This window comes from Oncorhynchus gorbuscha, linkage group LG24 (assembly GCF_021184085.1).
Source record: "Oncorhynchus gorbuscha isolate QuinsamMale2020 ecotype Even-year linkage group LG24, OgorEven_v1.0, whole genome shotgun sequence".
NCBI classification, from domain to species: domain Eukaryota; kingdom Metazoa; phylum Chordata; class Actinopteri; order Salmoniformes; family Salmonidae; genus Oncorhynchus; species Oncorhynchus gorbuscha.
This window is the reverse complement of record NC_060196.1, coordinates 11,965,018-11,982,684: the sequence shown is the minus strand read 5'-3', so window position 1 is coordinate 11,982,684 and position 17,667 is coordinate 11,965,018. Positions and strand designations below refer to the sequence as shown.

Below are 17,667 nucleotides of genomic sequence, written 5' to 3'. Positions count from 1 at the left end.
GTCAGGTTTGCATGTACTCATATCATTGATGTGCTTGAGGGTGCCAACATCCTCTCACTCTGTATCTCTTACAGTCAGTAGACATGGAGGATGGGAAGCCTGACCTGCTGCTGGTCAAAGAGGAGACAGTAGAGGATGGACCAGAGAGCATTGATCAGCTGAGTGGACTAAAGATGGGGGAGCAAGGTAAAGGAGAACTACATATAGCCTACATAGAGTACTACATAGCCTACATTACATGAGTACTTTATTTCCAAAACAATATCAATACAATTTGTATGAAATATAAAAATAAACAATATTATGTATATCAACATAAGTCATAGATATCACCAGGCAAATAAAATGCACAAATTCCATGTCTATGATTGTTGTTCTGTTGCTAAGTCTGGATTGTAACATTTGCCTGAAGGTGGCTGGCTGGAGGCTAACAGAGGAGACTGGGCGGCCATCTTGGATTCCCAGACTGGTGCAGCCAAGGGCCCAGAGGATGACATCACCGAGCAGGCCGGGACCAGAAGCGACATAGTGGAGGTCAGTGGATGGGACAGCGACCTCAACTCTGGGCTGGGGAACAACACTGTTAACCACAACCAGAAACAGACTGTCAAATACAAAACAACAACCGAACTTAGTCTCCATGACAACAGACTGGCTGAGACCAGGACGAGGTTTAGATTTGGTCCGCGGGGACGGGGAGGTGTCAGTATGCGGCAGGAGAGAACAGACACTGACTCTGCTAGCGATGCTCCGTCCTGCTCCTATAGTTGTGATTCAGAGAGACTGATGACTCCTCAGGTTAACCACCGAACAGGTGCTGCCTTCAGCCTGCCTTCTATAGGATCTATCAACTGGAACATGGAACCTGCCACAACACAGACACTCCCTGGCCGTCCTCCTCACACTCTCCTTATGTTAAACCAGACCTCAGACAATGCCAGTGCACTAAATGGCTACACAAGCCCATTGACAAATGACAGTAGTAGTAACGCTATCAGCAGATCTGGTGGCAAAGAGAAGTGCTTCCCGTGTTCATTCTGTTGGAAAGTCTTCAGTTTCCGCAAACAGATGGAGAGCCATCAGAGGATGCACACGGGGGAGAAACCGTTTGGCTGCCACCTGTGTGAGAAGAAGTTCTCCCACCAGCACCACCTGAAGAGGCACCAGAGGGTCCATACAGGGGAGAAACCCTACAGCTGCCCCCAGTGTGAGAAGAGGTTCTCCCACCAGCACCATCTGAAGACGCACCTGAAGGTCCACACGGGAGAGAGGCCATTCACCTGTACACACTGTGGGAAGAGGTTCTCAGAGAGGAGTTACCTTAGGATACACCAGCAGAAAATGCACATGGCCCATGTATAGAGTATAGTAACATGTTATGTAGTACTAGCTAGTATGTTTGTAGTTAATTCTGTTGGTTTTGGATGTAGGAGGGAACTAAGGAAAGAATGAGTATGATGAGGCAGATTAAATGATATGGTGATGGATGGTGTCTGTAAAAAAATGCTTTACTTATGAAGAGTGACAGCCTTGTCCTGTTGTTTGAAAATAAAATAAAATATATGCCTTAATTCATGTTTACTTGACATGAAGTAGAGAAGCTGTGATGTTGAACCTTTTCCAAGGCATTCTAAAAATAATTTGATCAAAGCGAGGGTACCCGATAAGTTCATTTACTTGTCACATGTATAATTGTGTGCAATAAAAGTACTGTACTGAACGTTATGTGAGTATGACCATTTTGTTCAAATGAAATACAAAATTGACTCTGTACTGACTGACTTGTATATTTTTTGTATCATTACAGGGACTGAGTTTTCCTTCTCTGTCGAACCAAAACATTATACTTAATTTTTAAAAATATATAATTATTTATTTTTTTACCCACTTTTTCTCCCCAATTTCACTACAACTCCATAGGACTCAGGAGAGGCGAAGGTCGAGAGCCATGCGTCCTCCGAAACACAACCCAACCAAGCCGCACTGCTTTTTAACACAGCGCCCATCCAAACCGGAAGCCAGCCGCACCAATGTGTTGGAGGAAACACCGTACACCTAGCGACCTGGTCAGCGTGCACTGCACCTGGCACGCCACAGGAGTCACTAGTGTGCGATAAGACAAGGATATCCCTGCCGGCCAAACCCTCCCTAACCCGGACGACGCTAGGCCAATTGTGCGCCGCCCAATGGGCCTATACTTAATTGTTGAATCAACACATACCGTTGAAGTCAGAAGTTTACATAGGCCTTAGCCAAATTCATTTAAACTCAGTATTTCACTGTTCCTGACATTTAATCCTAGTAACAAATACCCTGTCTTAGGTCAGTTAGGATCACCACTGTATTTTAAGAATGTGAAATGTCAGAATAATAGTAGAGAGAATAATTTATTTCAGCTTTTATTTCTTTCATCACATTCCAAGTGGGTCAGACGTTTACATACACTCAATTAGTATTTGGTAGCATTGCCTTTAAATTGTTTAACTTGGGTCAAAAATTTAAGGTAGCCTTCCACAAGCTTCCTAGAATAAGTTGGGTGAATTTTGGCCCATTCCTCCTGACAGAGCTGGTATAACTGAGTCAGGTTTGTAGGCCTCCTTGCTCGTACACACTTGTTCAGTTCTGCCCACAAATTGTCTATGGGATTGAGGTCAGGGCTTTGTGATGGTCACTCCAATACCTTGACTTTGTTGTCCTTAATACCTCTCTGGGATATGTGGGACGCTAGCGTCCCACCTGGCCAAAAGACAGCGAAAATGCAGAGCGCCAAATTCAAATAAATTACTATAAGAATCGAACTTTCATGAAATCACACGTAAGATACCAAATTAAAGCTACACGGGTTGTGAATCCAGCCAACATGTCAAATTTCAAAAAGGCTTTTCGGCAAAAGCAAACAATGCTATTATCTGAGGATAGCACCATAGTAAACAAAGAGAGAAAACATATTTCAACCCTGCAGGCGCAACACAAAACGCAGAAATAAAAATATAAATCATGCCTTACCTTTGACTAGCTTCTTCTGTTGGCACTCCAATATGTCCCATAAACATCACAAATGATCATTTTGTTCGATTAATTCCGTCGATAAAGAAAAACACCGGTTCCAACTTGCACAACGTGACCACAAAATATCTCAAAAGTTACCTGTAAACCTTGCCAAAACATTTCAAACTACTTTTGTAATGCAACTTTAGGTATTTTTAAAGTAAATAATCGATAAAATTGAAGACCGGATGATCTGTGTTCAATACAGGAAGAAAACGAACTGACGCTACCTTTCTGGTCACGTGCCTCTATCTAACAGTACACTTGAAGTGACCCTCGTTTTGAACAGGGCTGCTTCTTCATTGCGCAAAGGAAAAACCTCAACCGATTTCTAAAGACTGGTGACATCCAGTGGAAGCGGGAACTGGAAGAAGATCCCTTAGAAATCTGGATTCCCAATGAAAACCCATTGAAAAGAGAGTGATCTTAACAAAAAGAATAGGAATGGTTTGTCCTCGGGTTTCGGCTGCTACATAAGTTCTGTTATACTCACAGACATGATTCAAACCGTTTTAGGAAATTCAGAGTGTTTTCTATGCATATCAAATCTTCTGGGGATGAGTAGTAGGCAGTTGAATTTGGGCATTCATTTCAATCGGACGTGAAAATACTGCCCCCAAGAAGTTTTAACTTTGGAAGTATGCTTGGGGTCATTGTCCATTTGGAAGACCCATTTTGCAACCAAGCTTTAACTTCCTGACTGATGTCTTGAGATGTTGCTTCAATATATCCACATAATACCCCCCCCCCCCCTCATGATGCCATCTATTTTGTGAATTGCACCAGTCCCCCTGCAGCAAAGCATCCCCACAACATGATGCTTCACGGTTGGGATGGTGTTCTTCGGCTTGCAAGCCTCCCCTTTTTCCTCCAAACATAACGATGGTCATTATGGTCAAACAGTTCTGTTTTTGTTTCATCAGACCAGAGGACATTTCTCCAAAAAGTACGATCTTTGTCCCCATGTGCAGTTGCAAACCGTAGTCCGGCTTTTTTATGGCGGTTTTGGAGCAGTGGCTTCTTCCTTGCTGAGCGGCCTTTCAGGTTATGTCGATATCGGACTCTTTTTACTGTGGCTATAGACATTTTGTATCTGTTTCCTCCAGCATCTTCACAAGGTCCGTTGCTGTTGTTCTGGGATGGATTTGCACATTTCGCACCAAAGTACGCTCATCTCTAGGAGACAGAACGCGTCTCCTTCCTGAGCGGTATGACGGCAGCGTGGTCCCATGATGTTTATACTTGCGTACTATTGTTTGTACAGATGAATGTGGTACCTTCATGCTTTTGGAAATTTCTCCCAATGATGAACCAGATTTGTGGAGGTCTACAATTTTCTTTCTGAGGTCTTGGCTGATTTATTTTGATTTTCCCATGATGTCAAACATAGAGGTACTGAGTTTTAAGATAGGCCTTGAAATACATCCACAGGTACTCCTCCAATTGACTCAAATTATGTCAATTAGCCTATCAGAAGCTTCTAGAGCCATGGCATAATTTTCTAGAAATCTCCAAGCTGTTTAAAGCCACAGTCAACTTAGTGTATGTAAACTTCTGACCCACTGGAATTGTGATACAGTGAAATAATCTGTCTGTAAACAATTGTTGAAAAAATGACTTGTCATGCACAAAGTAGATGTCCTAACCGACTTGCCAAAACTATAGTTTGTTAACAAGAAAGTTGTGGAGTGGTTGAAAAATGAGTTTGAATGACTCCAACCTAAATGTATGTAAACTTCTGACTTCAACTGTATGGATTTTTTCTTTTTTAATATTAAACTCTGATGGCTCCATATTGTTAGGTACTTGAATCTCGGTGTTAAGAGGCTGGGAATGGGACCGATCCACAATGGACTGAGACTCCACCACCACCACACAGAACACAACCAGTGGAGACAAACGGGAGGACTGAACAACCTCAGACCTGGTGGTTTTGTCCTACAATGGGTTTTGAGAAGGAGACAGGGAGAGAGAGGACCCGAGGAGTAAGATATTAAGATCTTTCCAGATGCTCCAGTCAGGGATCCAGTCTGCAGCCCAGACCCTTCTCTTCACACTCAGTGCAGGGATGAAGCAGGGCCTGGGGCTGATAGAGATAGACCAGGTTACCCTGGGATTCAGCCTTCATGGAGAGTGGTGGGAGACCCCACTGGTGGTAGTCTATCAGCAAGTCTGTCTTTTCCTTCAGGATCTTGTCTAATGTCTGGTAAAAGCGTCCAAAGAAGGTCTGGGCCTAGCCTTCCTTAACCTTCTCCCCAGGCTATTGCGCACAGTGCATATAAGCCTGGGATATCAACCACTCAACGTTGGTTTTAGTGGGAGTGACCTACTTGGTAAAGTATTTGTCATCATTGAATTTTAGTGAATCTCACGACTGCGTGACTCTGTGATTGTGGTGTGCTAGCATACGGGGGAGTGGAAGGTGTTGAGGGAGATGATTGGTTGGTAGATTATGCAGATTAAGCCAATATTATTGGAACCGGGAGATTCTCAGGTTAAATTTTACATTTTGGTCCACCAGACTCTTCGCACATTGGGCATAAGTGTAGTGTCTGGGAATGACATTAAGCCTTCCTCAGTTACCTCAAGGTTACTCCACCAATACAGACAGGTTCAAGATGGATGTTCACAATCCCAGCAACTCCCAAACAATGTCTTGAGGTCAAAGACTAACCACCTGAGGGTTGTGGCACCTGCCTCCTCTGGTGTCATTGCTTCACAAAGTGGGAGGCCAACCGTTTGGATGGATGCAGACAAGCCGTATGCCTGTATAACAGTTAGGATAATGGGACAATTCTGACTACAATGCAATTTATCATTCCTGGATTGAGGTATGTTTTTTTCCGAAGCCTGTCTGATCCCAGTGCAGCTGTTAGCAAGCATAGGGTCGGAATTTATCAAGGATCAAGTTGTGTCATGCTTTGCTCTCCGGAGCAGGGCGCTGCTCAGTGTAGAGTGTAGAGGTGGATCAAATGAAAAATAATCCTGGTGTTTGTGACGCCTGCCGTTTGGTGAGACGTACTGTAGACCCGGCGGCAATGGTGAGACTGAGAATACCCTGTCTGTCTTGTTGAGCTTTGACACAGTTTCTTACTTGATAAAATCAGGTTAGGTTATATTTGCTATTCTGTGAGGGCCTATGTTCCGAACCCGCTACGGTGCTTTAGGTGCCAAGGATTCGGACATGTTGCAGCAGGGTGGAAAATGGAGATCCCACAATGTGAGAAATGTACAGGAGGACGTAGTCAGAGGGAGTGTAAAGTTGGGATAGAGAAAGCACTTTGTGCCAACTGTGGGGGGAGCCCATGCGGCTGTGGATTCAAAGAGCCTGTGAGAGAGAGACAGGTTGAGATTGCCAGAGTTTGAGTGTGGAGGAAAGTTTCTGATAGGCCACGGGTGAGTGATTCGACAGGGAGCCCCCTAACCCTTGATCGTGACTCTCACTTCCATTACACATAAGAGTCATTGGACGAAGGCGTGTTCTGTAAGGGGGGATTTGCTAAAAGCCCCGACGCTCGATCAGAACATAAACACGCCTCGCTTGCCGTACGGTCTTGGAAGCATAATGAACTTCGCTTTCATATCAGCAAGAAATCATTTTAAAAGAACAAAAGGTTAAATTGATATACAGCCTGATAGTGTTAGGGTACTCACACGGCCATATCGCCATGTTACAGCGCTTGTTTTTGGGAAACAGCGGCGACCACCTGTGTTAATTAGAAAACCAGCTTGCTCCCAACACGTGTGTGTAAGCGTAACTCGGGAAATGTAGTTTCGTCGGATGGAAGCATCCATAGCTGTATGGATTTTCGCAAAACTGCTACAGTAAGTGTGTTTTTGTTTCGAAAGCCGTATTGCAAGCGATGATTATTGACGTTTCTAAACGTTAAAACAAAGCGTCGGGATTGTAGTTCACATAAGCCAGTCGTGGGCGAAGATAACAGCTGAGAACTGTAGGGAGAATTCCGCCTAGAGTTTGAGAGCTAGGAGCCTCCCAGTGAATAGGCCTGAAGAGAGAGATCCAGAGAGGATGAGTTTCAGGATGAGTTTCAGGATGAGTTTCAGTAAGGTAGGATTTCTTGCGTTTATGGTTATGGTTATTGAATTGTACTGCACTGAGGGTTCGTAAACCCCTGTAAAAATTTGGTAGTGACAGCAGCAGAGACATTTTGGGGTGTAAGTTTTTTTAAAATATTTTTTTACAGAAGATCTACAGGGGGTTTTAAGAAGGGGCTCCCATCCTTCCCAGGCTGGAGTAGGATCTGGTTGGGGTGGTGTGTTTTTGGGGTATAGTGGTGAATATGTGTAGGGTTAGATGGAGAGATTTCAAAAAAAGAATAATAATAATATTTCCACTTTTTCCTGTCAATGTGCAATTCACACTCCAACCTGTGAAAGGCAGCAATACGTAACAAAGCAATTCTGCTGGAAACTCACACGAAGAAGTAAACGGAAGTGAATAAGAACAATTTCCACGTTAGCATTTTTTATTTAATGTTAAAATATGACTAATTTACATTCACAGCGCCACATACTTAACCAATCTAGTGTTTAATTCACGTTGGAGACAGATAGCATCTATCAACCAAGTCCTATGTATGTAACGCAGACTAACTAGCTGCTAACAATGGCTAATTGTGTGGTTTTTCACACTCAAATAGCCTCCATCATGGAGGTTCTAGCGAATGCAGCCGTGGCAGAGATCTGTAAACTCGTAGACGACGACTATGCAGTGTTTCGTTTGGAAATAACTCAAAGCCAGAAAGAAAACAGGGCATTACGGAGGAAACTACTGGAACTGAAGGTGGCACGGGAGCGCGTCCTCGCCAGTCGTCCCAGTAGTAGCAAAATCCTCGACCGATACAGAGGAATGGCAAGAGGTACATTTATCAGGAAAAAGGCAGAGGCTGCGTGGCCTGCCGCCCTGTTCAGCCCTGCACGTGTTAAGATGGGTTACCCATAATTGGGTCTTGGTCAGTGTTTGGATAGAATGCAATGATTCCCCAGATTACTTAGCTACCTTGCCCAAAGACACAACATAATATTGTAACCAGATCCTTGATTTACTCTATTTCTTATCATTTACTCATTGAAAACAATGTGACACATGGAACATAATCAGCCTACATCAATCAATAACTGGTATATCAAGAAGTTATAAGAAGTGTTATCTTACATGCTTGCCAATTCTAGACGGTGTCAATAGTGTACCATATACCATTGACAGTACCCCTTTTCCCCAATCACTCTCGCAGGTGAAGGACATCTCACTGGAGGCCACAGGGGCTTTGTGAAGCCAGTGGAACACAATACATGGAGAGATGACCAACCAATCACTGTTGATGAGGGGAGTGGAACCTCCAACGAGCACGTTATCATGATAGAGGTTAGTGTTATAGTGTTAAATAAAAATGTGTTATTTTGTCTGTTTATTTCAGAAAGGCTCCACTCAGCTATTCAGCCATGCACATCCTCATTTATCTGCCTTAAGGGAGCTTGTGATAATTCCCTATGACGTTGATATCCAACACAACTAATGTACCGGAATAACCTCCTCTCTCCTTGTCAGTTTGCAGATGCAGAGGCTGCAGTTCCTGGGGTCAAGCAGGAGACGTCTGAAGGAGAGGAGGACCCACGGCACAGCAGAGACATCCAGACTGGAGCGACAGGAGCACCCCCTGTAGCTATGGCAAACCCCACCATTGTGCAGCCCAGGACCAGAATCAGCATCACGGAGGTCAATGGAACGCTGAACGGCGTCCTCAAGTCAGAGACCGACACAGAGACTTTAACTGTAACACAAAGGCTTTTACACACAGGATCTGACCACAGATCAGACTATGAGAAACTAGGGCCACTGGGCCGTCCTCCTGCTCTCGGCTCAAAGTATTTACTGTACGGTAACCTAAGCCCGAGGACAATTCAATCCCATCAGGACTCAGGTGATGTGTTAGAGACTGGCAATGATCCATCTTGTTCTTACACTACAGAGATGGACCCTGACAACATGCCCTTGGGTTTAGAGACACAGACGGATCTGTCTAGAGGGGACTGGAACCGGTACAGTAGTAGTGTATATTCTGAAGGGTGCCTAGATAAGAAAGGTGAGGGTTTAGTTTTAGATGAGGTGACTGTGAAAGTGGAGGGCGACGTTCCTCCCACATGGAATGCAGATATTCACTTAGGAGACGGACACTCACAGGGCAGAGATTTCTTAGATTACAGGGGAAGCTTAAAGACTAATCCAAATGTTGCAACCCACTCTCCTTTAAACAAGCTCCAGGATCATAACCCAGTGTCCACATCTATGGGACCTTCAGATTCACACGGCCGCATCCTTTTCGATCAGGTGTTGAACTCAAACGACAGTGCTAGAGTCCAGGCTCAGGGTGGGCGAGCCACATCGGGCAATATTAAAGAGAAACGGTTCCTCTGCATGTTCTGTAAAAAAGGCTTCAGCTGCCTCCAGAAGGTGGAGATCCACCAGAGGGTCCACACAGGGGAGAAACCCTTCAGCTGTACCCAGTGTCATATGTGCTTCGCCCAGGCTTGTGACCTGAAGAGGCACCAGAGGGTCCACACAGGGGAGAAACCCTTCGGCTGTACCCAGTGTCACATGCGCTTTGCTGAGGCTGGCAACCTGAAGCGGCACCAGAGGGTCCACACAGGGTTGAAACCCTTCAGCTGTACCGAGTGTCATATGCGCTTCGCCCAGGCTGGTGACCTGAAGAGGCACCAAAGGGTCCACACGGGAGAGAGGCCATTCGCCTGTAATCACTGCGGGAAGAGGTTCTCTGAGAGGAGATACCTAAGGATACACCAGCAGAAACACCATTCCACTCTATAACATAAAAGTAACCATTCCACTCGATAGCTACCTGGCTAGCTAAGTAAACAACAGCTGAAACGATCTAGCTAGCTGTAAAGTTTACATGTATTCCAACTAGCTGGCTACTAGACGACCAATATAGCATTTGGGCCTAAAGCTTTTTGTAGGGACCCAAGGAAAGCAATTCTTGCCTGTATCAGTGATGGACACTAGTTATAATGTATGTAGACCAATACTTTTATAGCTAACTACTAATACAACAGCCTCATTTATTGCACATTGTTTTGATAAACTGGTTAGAATATGGTCAAATCATAATCTGTACCAAATGGATTTCCTATCAATTAGGGCTGGGCGATTATATCAAATTAATTTGATTAATTCGAATGAATGTTTTTGCGCGATATTCCAAATGCCTGTATCGCAGAATCGAGTTTTGTATTTTCCGATTTTATGAGCGTTTTAGTATGCTTGTTCGCATGTTGTCTTTTTAATCTCGTTCGCTTCTTCTGTGCTGTGCACATTACCATTTACACCAGTGATCTGTATATAATGACGAGATGCTCATGTCAACGCCCTAACAATGGGAGTCTTTGTCCCAAAGGAGGGAATGCAGGGGGATAAGTTTAGGTTCAAAATAAGCTCATAGAAACCCATTGGGCTTATTTTGGATAGATTATGGTGATAGTGAAACCTCGACCTTTGCCTCTTTCTCCCAAGCCCCTCCCCTACCACGCAACAATAAAGAAGAGGTCACTTCTTCCTTTCTGACGAATAGATTCAATTCGCTATTTGCATTTGGTCCAACAAACGGTCATATGGACATCGCAACACACAGAGACTTTGTTTTACTGTAATAGAGAAGGTAACCTTTTGAACCCTGTTTATGTTTCAGCTGCTCAAATTGTGAGCAGAGTAAAGCACTGCTAAAACGGATGCACCAATGAACATTCATTCTGGAAAATGTATGCTCAGTTTGTCGTGCACATATTACGGTACCACGTACCGCTAGCAGCATTTTTGTCAAATAAAGATTGTTATACTAGCGGTTTGGTCTGTGTTTTATACATGAGCAATAAGCATAAAACAATTATAATAGGAATTGGCAACTTGTCATTCTGAGAAATAAGGTAGGCCACTTGACCTCAACATCTGAGCAAGGTGGACAGACTAGCATGCTGTTCAAAGTGTTGGAGAGGGACAGAGGGGTGTGTTCATAACAATTCAACTTCTACCTCGTTAGCTGAATTCAGAGCTTGTGAAGTGATACCTAGATCCAAGTTGGCTAAACTTGAAATATTAGCCTGCTTACTCGCTAGCACGTGGGCTTGTGCTATGAGATATTGTTTGAGACCTGTGTTAATTTTCTATAATACCTGCTACATTATTAGCGAATGTGCATTGTTCATGGTTCTAGTTAAATTTGTAACAGAATCATATTTTTATAGACAGACCTGATAGCCAGTGATTACTGCAAAAAATAAAGGGAACACTTAAACAACACAATGTAACTCCAAGTCAATCACACTTCTGTGAAATCAAACTGTCCACTTAGGAAGCAACACTGATTGACAAATGTCACATGCTGTTGTGCAAATGGTATAGACAACAGGTGGAAATTATAGGCAATTAGCAAGACACCCCCAATAAAGGAGTGGTTCTGCAGGGGGTGACCACAGACCACTTCTCAGTTCCTATGCTTCCTGGCTGATGTTTTGGTCACTTTTGAATACTGGCAGTGTGTTCACTCTAGTGGTAGCATGAGACGGAGTCTACAACCCACACAAAAGGCTCAGGTAGTGCAGCTCATCCAGGATGGCACATCAATGAGAGCTGTGGCAAGGTTTGCTGTGTCTGTCAGCGTAGTGTCCAGAGCATGGAGGCCCTACCAGGAGACAGGCCAGTACATCGGGAGACGTGGAGGAGGCCGTAGGAGGGCAACAACCCAGCAGCAGGACCGCTACCTCTGCTTTTGTGCAAGGAGGAGCAGGAGGAGCACTGCCAGAGCCCTGCAAAATGACCTCCAGTAGGCCACAAATGTGCATGTATGTGTCTGCTCAAACGGTCAGAAACAGACTCCATGAGGGTGGTATGAGGGCCCGACGTCTGGCATTTGCCAGAGAACACCAAGAGTGGCAAAGTCGCCACTGGTGCCCTGTGCTCTTCACAGATGAAAGCAGGTTCACACTGAACACGTGATAGACGTGACAGAGTCTGGAGACGCCGTGGAGAACGTTTTGCTGCCTGCAACATCCTCCAGCATGACCGGTTTGGCGGTGGGTCAGTCATGGTGTGGGGTGGCATTTCTTTGGGGGGCCACACAGCCCTCCATGTGCTCGCCAGAGGTAGCCTGACTGCCATTAGGTACCGAGATGAGATCCTCAGACCCCTTGTGAGACCATATGCTGGTGCGGTTGGCCCTGGGTTCCTCCTAGCGCAAGACAATGTTAGACCTCATGTGGCTGGAGTGTGTCAGCAGTTCCTGCAAGAGGAAGGCATTGATGCTATGGACTGGCCCGCCCGTTCTCCAGACCTGAGTCCAATTGAGCACATCTGGGACATCATGTCTCGCTCCATCCACCAATGCCACATTGCACCACAGACTGTCCAGGAGTTGGCGGATGCTTTAGTCCAGGTCTGGGAGGAGATCCCCCAGGAGACCATCCGCCACCTCACCAGGAGCATGCCCAGGCGTTGTAGGGAGGTCATACAGGCACGTGGAGGACACACACGCTACTGAGCCTCATTTAGACTTTTTTTAAGGACATTACATCAAAGTTGGATCAGCCTGTAGTGTGGTTTTCCACTTTAATTTTGAGTGTGACACCAAATCCAGACCTCCATGGGTTGATACATTTGATTTCCATTGATCATTTTTGTATGATTTTGTTGTCAGCACATTCAACTATGTAAAGAAAAAAAGTATTTAATAAGAATATTTCATTCATTCAGATCTAGGATGTGTTATTTTAGTGTTCCCTATATTTTCTCGAGCAGTGTATTACACTGTTGATGTTTATGGAGTACAACATGGCTCGTTAGCTTGTATTCTCCGAACAATAACACCTGTGTTCCTGTACCAGAAGGTGTATACTGTATTATAGGCTATAGACAAGAGAGGAGGAAGTGGCGGCTTGTTAGAGCACAGACATGGTTCTAATGTCAGTGGTGCTCACGAGGAACCCTATAACAATAGAAATGTCAATGGAGCCTCTGTCTAGCATTGGGAACCCCCAGTAGTCAATGTGTGATAGGATGCTGAGTGCATGAATGTGAGCTTTCTGTACATTGTCATTTATTTTCCATTCCATTGTTTGCTCGTCTTGTAATTGGTTATATGAACATGATCAGAACAGTCATTGATTGATAAACCAAACAAAACGTGGACCCATTGTGATGTATTTGAGTTTTTCTGTCCATAGTACAATATTGCTGCGTGCTCAGCCTCTGTCTGCATCACACAGCCTGGGAGTCCTCAGTCCTGTACGACTCATGGGTAGATTGTTGAATGGTCGTCATGGATCCGGTCCATACATGACCAGTTTGCTGTTCTCAGTTTAGCCCAGAGAACTAAGAATCAGGCATCTCTCTGTATACAGTCAAGGCAGTGCTGTCGCGTTCCTACAAACTGTACATCAACACCCGGGTCAAGCCACCCATGATTGTCCAGCCTTGTTGTAGTCCTGACTCCACTCCACCTATCCTGACTCTACTCCACTCCACCTATCCTGACTCTACTCCACTCCACCTATCCTGACTCTACTCCACTCCACCTATCCTGACTCCACTCCACCTATCCTGACTCCACTCCACCTATCCTGACTCCACTCCACCTATCCTGACTCTACCCCACCTATCCTGACTCTACTCCACCTATCCTGACTCTACTCCACCTATCCTGACTCTACTCCACCTATCCTGACTCTACTCCACCTATCCTGACTCTACTCCACCTATCCTGACTCTACTCCACCTATCCTGACTCTACTCCACCTATCCTGACTCTACTCCACTTCACCTAGGTGGTGGAGCGATTTTAGCTGGGTTAGACAATCATGAAATGTGACCTGATTTGCATTTTGTGGGAGAGAGTTAGAATGCAGTCTGTTTTCTGTGTGTGTGTGAGTTATGATATTTACTATGACATCAGCCTACCTTCACAATAAGCTACTCAAATGAATGTGTACACTGCATTTCTCCGGACAAACTTCAGCGAGGCTGAATTGTTGTCTGTTGACTCCTGAAAAACAGACACAAAGATGGAGTTAGTGAATAAGTCACATTGTCTGCCTGTCATGGATCAATGTATAGCCTCAATTCTATGAGCTTGACAATGACCGACACTTGTCTGTCTGGTCATGGTGTCACTTCTGTAGCCATGCAGAGCAGAGGGGGCTGTGATGGGTAGCCTAACAAAATGGCAGGTAGGCAACTACAATGTTAGTTATCACATGTGATGCCTGTTGGATACGATATAATGTTACCATGTCTAACACAGATGTGCGAAACAGAGGGATACATTAATTTCACTAGCTACATACACCCAATCTCGGAACTTTGAAAGCAAGCTTTTTAGCTAATTAAAACGTGTGTCCTTACAGGTTTTTGAATCATTTGAGTTTAGATATGACGTTAAAGGGTAAAAAAAAATGAATAGCAAAAAAACAAGAAATTATAAAATAAAATAGTTTGACAACCATGTTTGTAAGCTTTTAAATGATATCAAACTCAACTGTTTATCTTTTCCAGTGATTAAGACATGGATGTCTCAGGGTATGGTGGGGGAAGCAAAATGGGCACCTCTATCTCCTGAATGTTTTGGTATTCATCTCCAAAAAGTAACTTTCTGACCACTTCTACCACGGGCAAATATGTATGGAAAGTTTAGTTCAAATTAAGAGGGATGTGGTCAAAAAGTAATTGAAATCAAATGGAACAACCCAAAATCAATGACTACATTTGCATAATATCAAATCAACTAACATAAACCTCATGGCAATCCCTCATTGACCAATCATCCTATCAGATGTCTTAGTCCAACATCCTCTCACTCTGTATCTCTTACAGTCAGTAGACATGGAGGATGGGAAGCCTGATCTGTTGCTGGTCAAAGAGGAGACAGAAGAGGATGGACCAGAGAGCATTGATCTGCTGAGTGGACTAAAGATGGGGGAGCAAGGTAAGAGAGAAATACATATAGCCTACATACAGTAATAGATCTTCAATGAGAATAGTGATTTTTTTTCTGAAACCAGTACAACTTATGTTTGCATAATGTATGAACTTGACCAGGTAATTGACTCAAACTTCATAGGTAGTTTTTTCTGCCATGTTTGTAAACTCTTCCTGCAGGTGGTTGGCTGGAGGCTAACAAAGGAGACTGGGCAGCCATCTTGGATTCCCAGACTGGTGCAGCCAATGGCCCAGGGGATGACATCACTGAGTAGGACAGGACCAGAGGCGACATAGTGGAGGTCAGTGGATGGTACAGCGTCCTCAACTCTGAGCTGGGGAACAACACTGTTAACCACAACCAGAAACAGACAGTTGAACACAAAAAAACAACCAAACTTAGTCTCCATGACAACAGACTGGCGGAGACCAGGGCGGTGTGTAGATTTGGTCTGCAGGGACAGGGAGGTGTCAGTATGCGGCAGAAGAGAACAGACACAGATTAAGCTAGCGAAGCTCCGTCCTGCTCCTATAGTTGTGATTCAGAGAGACTGATGGTGCCTCAGGTTAACCCCCTAACAGGTGCTGCCTTCAGCCTGCCTTCTATAGGATCTATCAACTGGAACATGGACCCTGCAACAACACAGACATTCCCTGGCCTTCGTCCTCCTCACACTCACCTAATGTTAAACCAGACCTCAGACAATGCCAGTGCCTCAACACTAAATGGCAACATAAGCCCATTGATAAATGACATTAGTAGTGATAGAATCAGTAAAGGTGGCAGCGCCAAAGAGAAGCGCTTCCCGTGTTCATTCTGTGGGAAAGCCCCAAACAAACACCTGTTCCCCAAACAGGTGGAGATCCACCAGAGGATGCACACTGGGGAGAAATCATTAGGCAGACAAATGTGCTGGGCCAGTTTCTCACACTCGTCCAACCTGAAGAGGCACCAGAGGGTCCACACAGGGGAGAAATCTACATCTTCCCCAGTGTGAAAAAAGTTTCTCCCACCAGCACCAGCTGAAGATGCACCTGAAAGACCATTTGCCTGTACACACTGCAGGAAGTGGTTCTCAAAGAGGAGCTCTCTCAGGATACACAATAAGAAAATGCTCATGGCCCATGTATAGAGTATAGTGATCTGTAAATGTAATGTAGTACTAGTTAGTTTGTAGTTAATTTAGTTGGTTTTGGATGTATATGGAACTGGATGAGGTGAACTGAAGAAATAATGAGTATGATGAGGCAGATCCAGTGTTGCTGATGGGAAAGACTGGACCTCTGAAGCAGCTGTTCACAAACTATGAAACAGAAGCCTTCAATCTTCTTTCCTGAATCAAGACCGAACCACGAGGGACAGAGAATCCACCACCACACAGAACACAACCAGTGGACAGGTAGACTGAACAACCTGGTGGTCATCAGAGAGACAGAGGCTCCAGTCAGGGATCCAGTCTGCAGCCCAGACCCTTCTCTTCACAGTCTCAGTGCAAGGATGAAGCAGGGCCTGGGGCTGATAGACCCTCCTGTTCCTATGATACAAACACCAGTGTCCATGATGAACAGAGCAGGTCACCCTGGGCTTCAGCCTTCACAGAGAGTGGTGGGAGACTACCACCAGGGGGGTCTATCAGGAAGTCTGTCTTCTCCTTACCTCAGGGTTACCCCACCAATACAGACAGGGTCAGGATGGGTGTTCACCACACGGGGTACCTAGCCTATAACATGGCAAACAATCCCCACAACACCCAAGCAATGACTAAAGCTCAAAGACTAACCACCTGAGGGTGATCGCTCCAGCTTCTACCTCCTCTGGCGTCATCGGGTCACAACTTGGGAGGCTGAGCATTAGGCCAGATGCCGACAAGCCGTATGCCTGCCCCACTTGTGGGAAGCGCTTCGCTGAGGCGAACTATGTGAAGAAGCACCAGACCGTTCACACCAAGGAGAAGCCCTTCAAGTGCAAACTATGTTACAAGAGCTTCTCCTTCCTGAGTAACCTTACCAGACATAGGAGTGTTCACAATGGGGAGAAATCATAGCAGTGTGGCTGGAGAGGTATTATAGTCATCATGTGAAGTGTCTTGGGGTAAGAGTTGTTTTGGATTACTAAGTCCCTCAGTTGAGCATCTGGGTACGCTCACATTCTCAAATGATATAGACTTGTTGTTTGGTGTGCTGGCATAGTACGCTCCCTCAACTTGAGACAACTGTGGCATTGTATTGTGTCATGAAACTGCACATTTTAGTGTCCTTTTATTGTCCCCAGCACAAGGTGCACCTGTGCTTCTTGGTATGCCACACCTGTCAGGTGGATGGATTAGCTTGGCAAAGGAGAAATGCTCACGAACTGGGATGTAAACCAATTTGTGTGTATGGAACATTTCTGGGATTATTTTCTTCAGCTCATGGAACATGGGACCAACACTACATGTTGAGTTTATATTTTTATTCAGTGTACATTCCCTCAGTCAGGTAAATATTCAACTGTCGGGGGCGGAGCTAGCATGTTGGAGTGAACGGCTATGCGTGAGAGGCTCCTGCAACTTTTTTGCAAAATAATCTAATTTAACCTACTTTATTGCACTTTTTACAACAAACGTTTCTTTCTAAAA

The 17,667-nt window shown here is 44.8% G+C and overlaps 1 protein-coding gene and 1 pseudogene across 1 annotated transcript; both read left to right on the top strand.

Moving 5' to 3' along the window:
• Window positions 1-17,667, top strand: part of LOC124012434 — a 52,544-nt pseudogene that overhangs the window by 13,293 nt on the left and 21,584 nt on the right.
• On the top strand, window positions 7,386-10,922 carry LOC124012459 (zinc finger and SCAN domain-containing protein 5A-like). Its single transcript, XM_046326094.1, has 3 exons — window positions 7,386-7,928; window positions 8,304-8,434; window positions 8,618-10,922. The coding sequence occupies exons 1-3, from the start codon at window positions 7,676-7,678 to the stop codon at window positions 9,893-9,895; spliced, it is 1,662 nt and encodes a 553-aa protein (XP_046182050.1). The 5' UTR covers window positions 7,386-7,675; the 3' UTR covers window positions 9,896-10,922.

Bases quoted from the DNA above. Each gene is read 5' to 3' on its own strand.
- LOC124012459 (XM_046326094.1), top strand. From the start codon at position 7,676: ATGGCTAATTGTGTGGTTTTTCACACTCAAATAGCCTCCATCATGGAG. The intron at 7,929-8,303 runs GTACATTTATCA...TCACTCTCGCAG, and splicing joins ATACAGAGGAATGGCAAGAG to GTGAAGGACATCTCACTGGA. The intron at 8,435-8,617 runs GTTAGTGTTATA...TCTCCTTGTCAG, and splicing joins AGCACGTTATCATGATAGAG to TTTGCAGATGCAGAGGCTGC.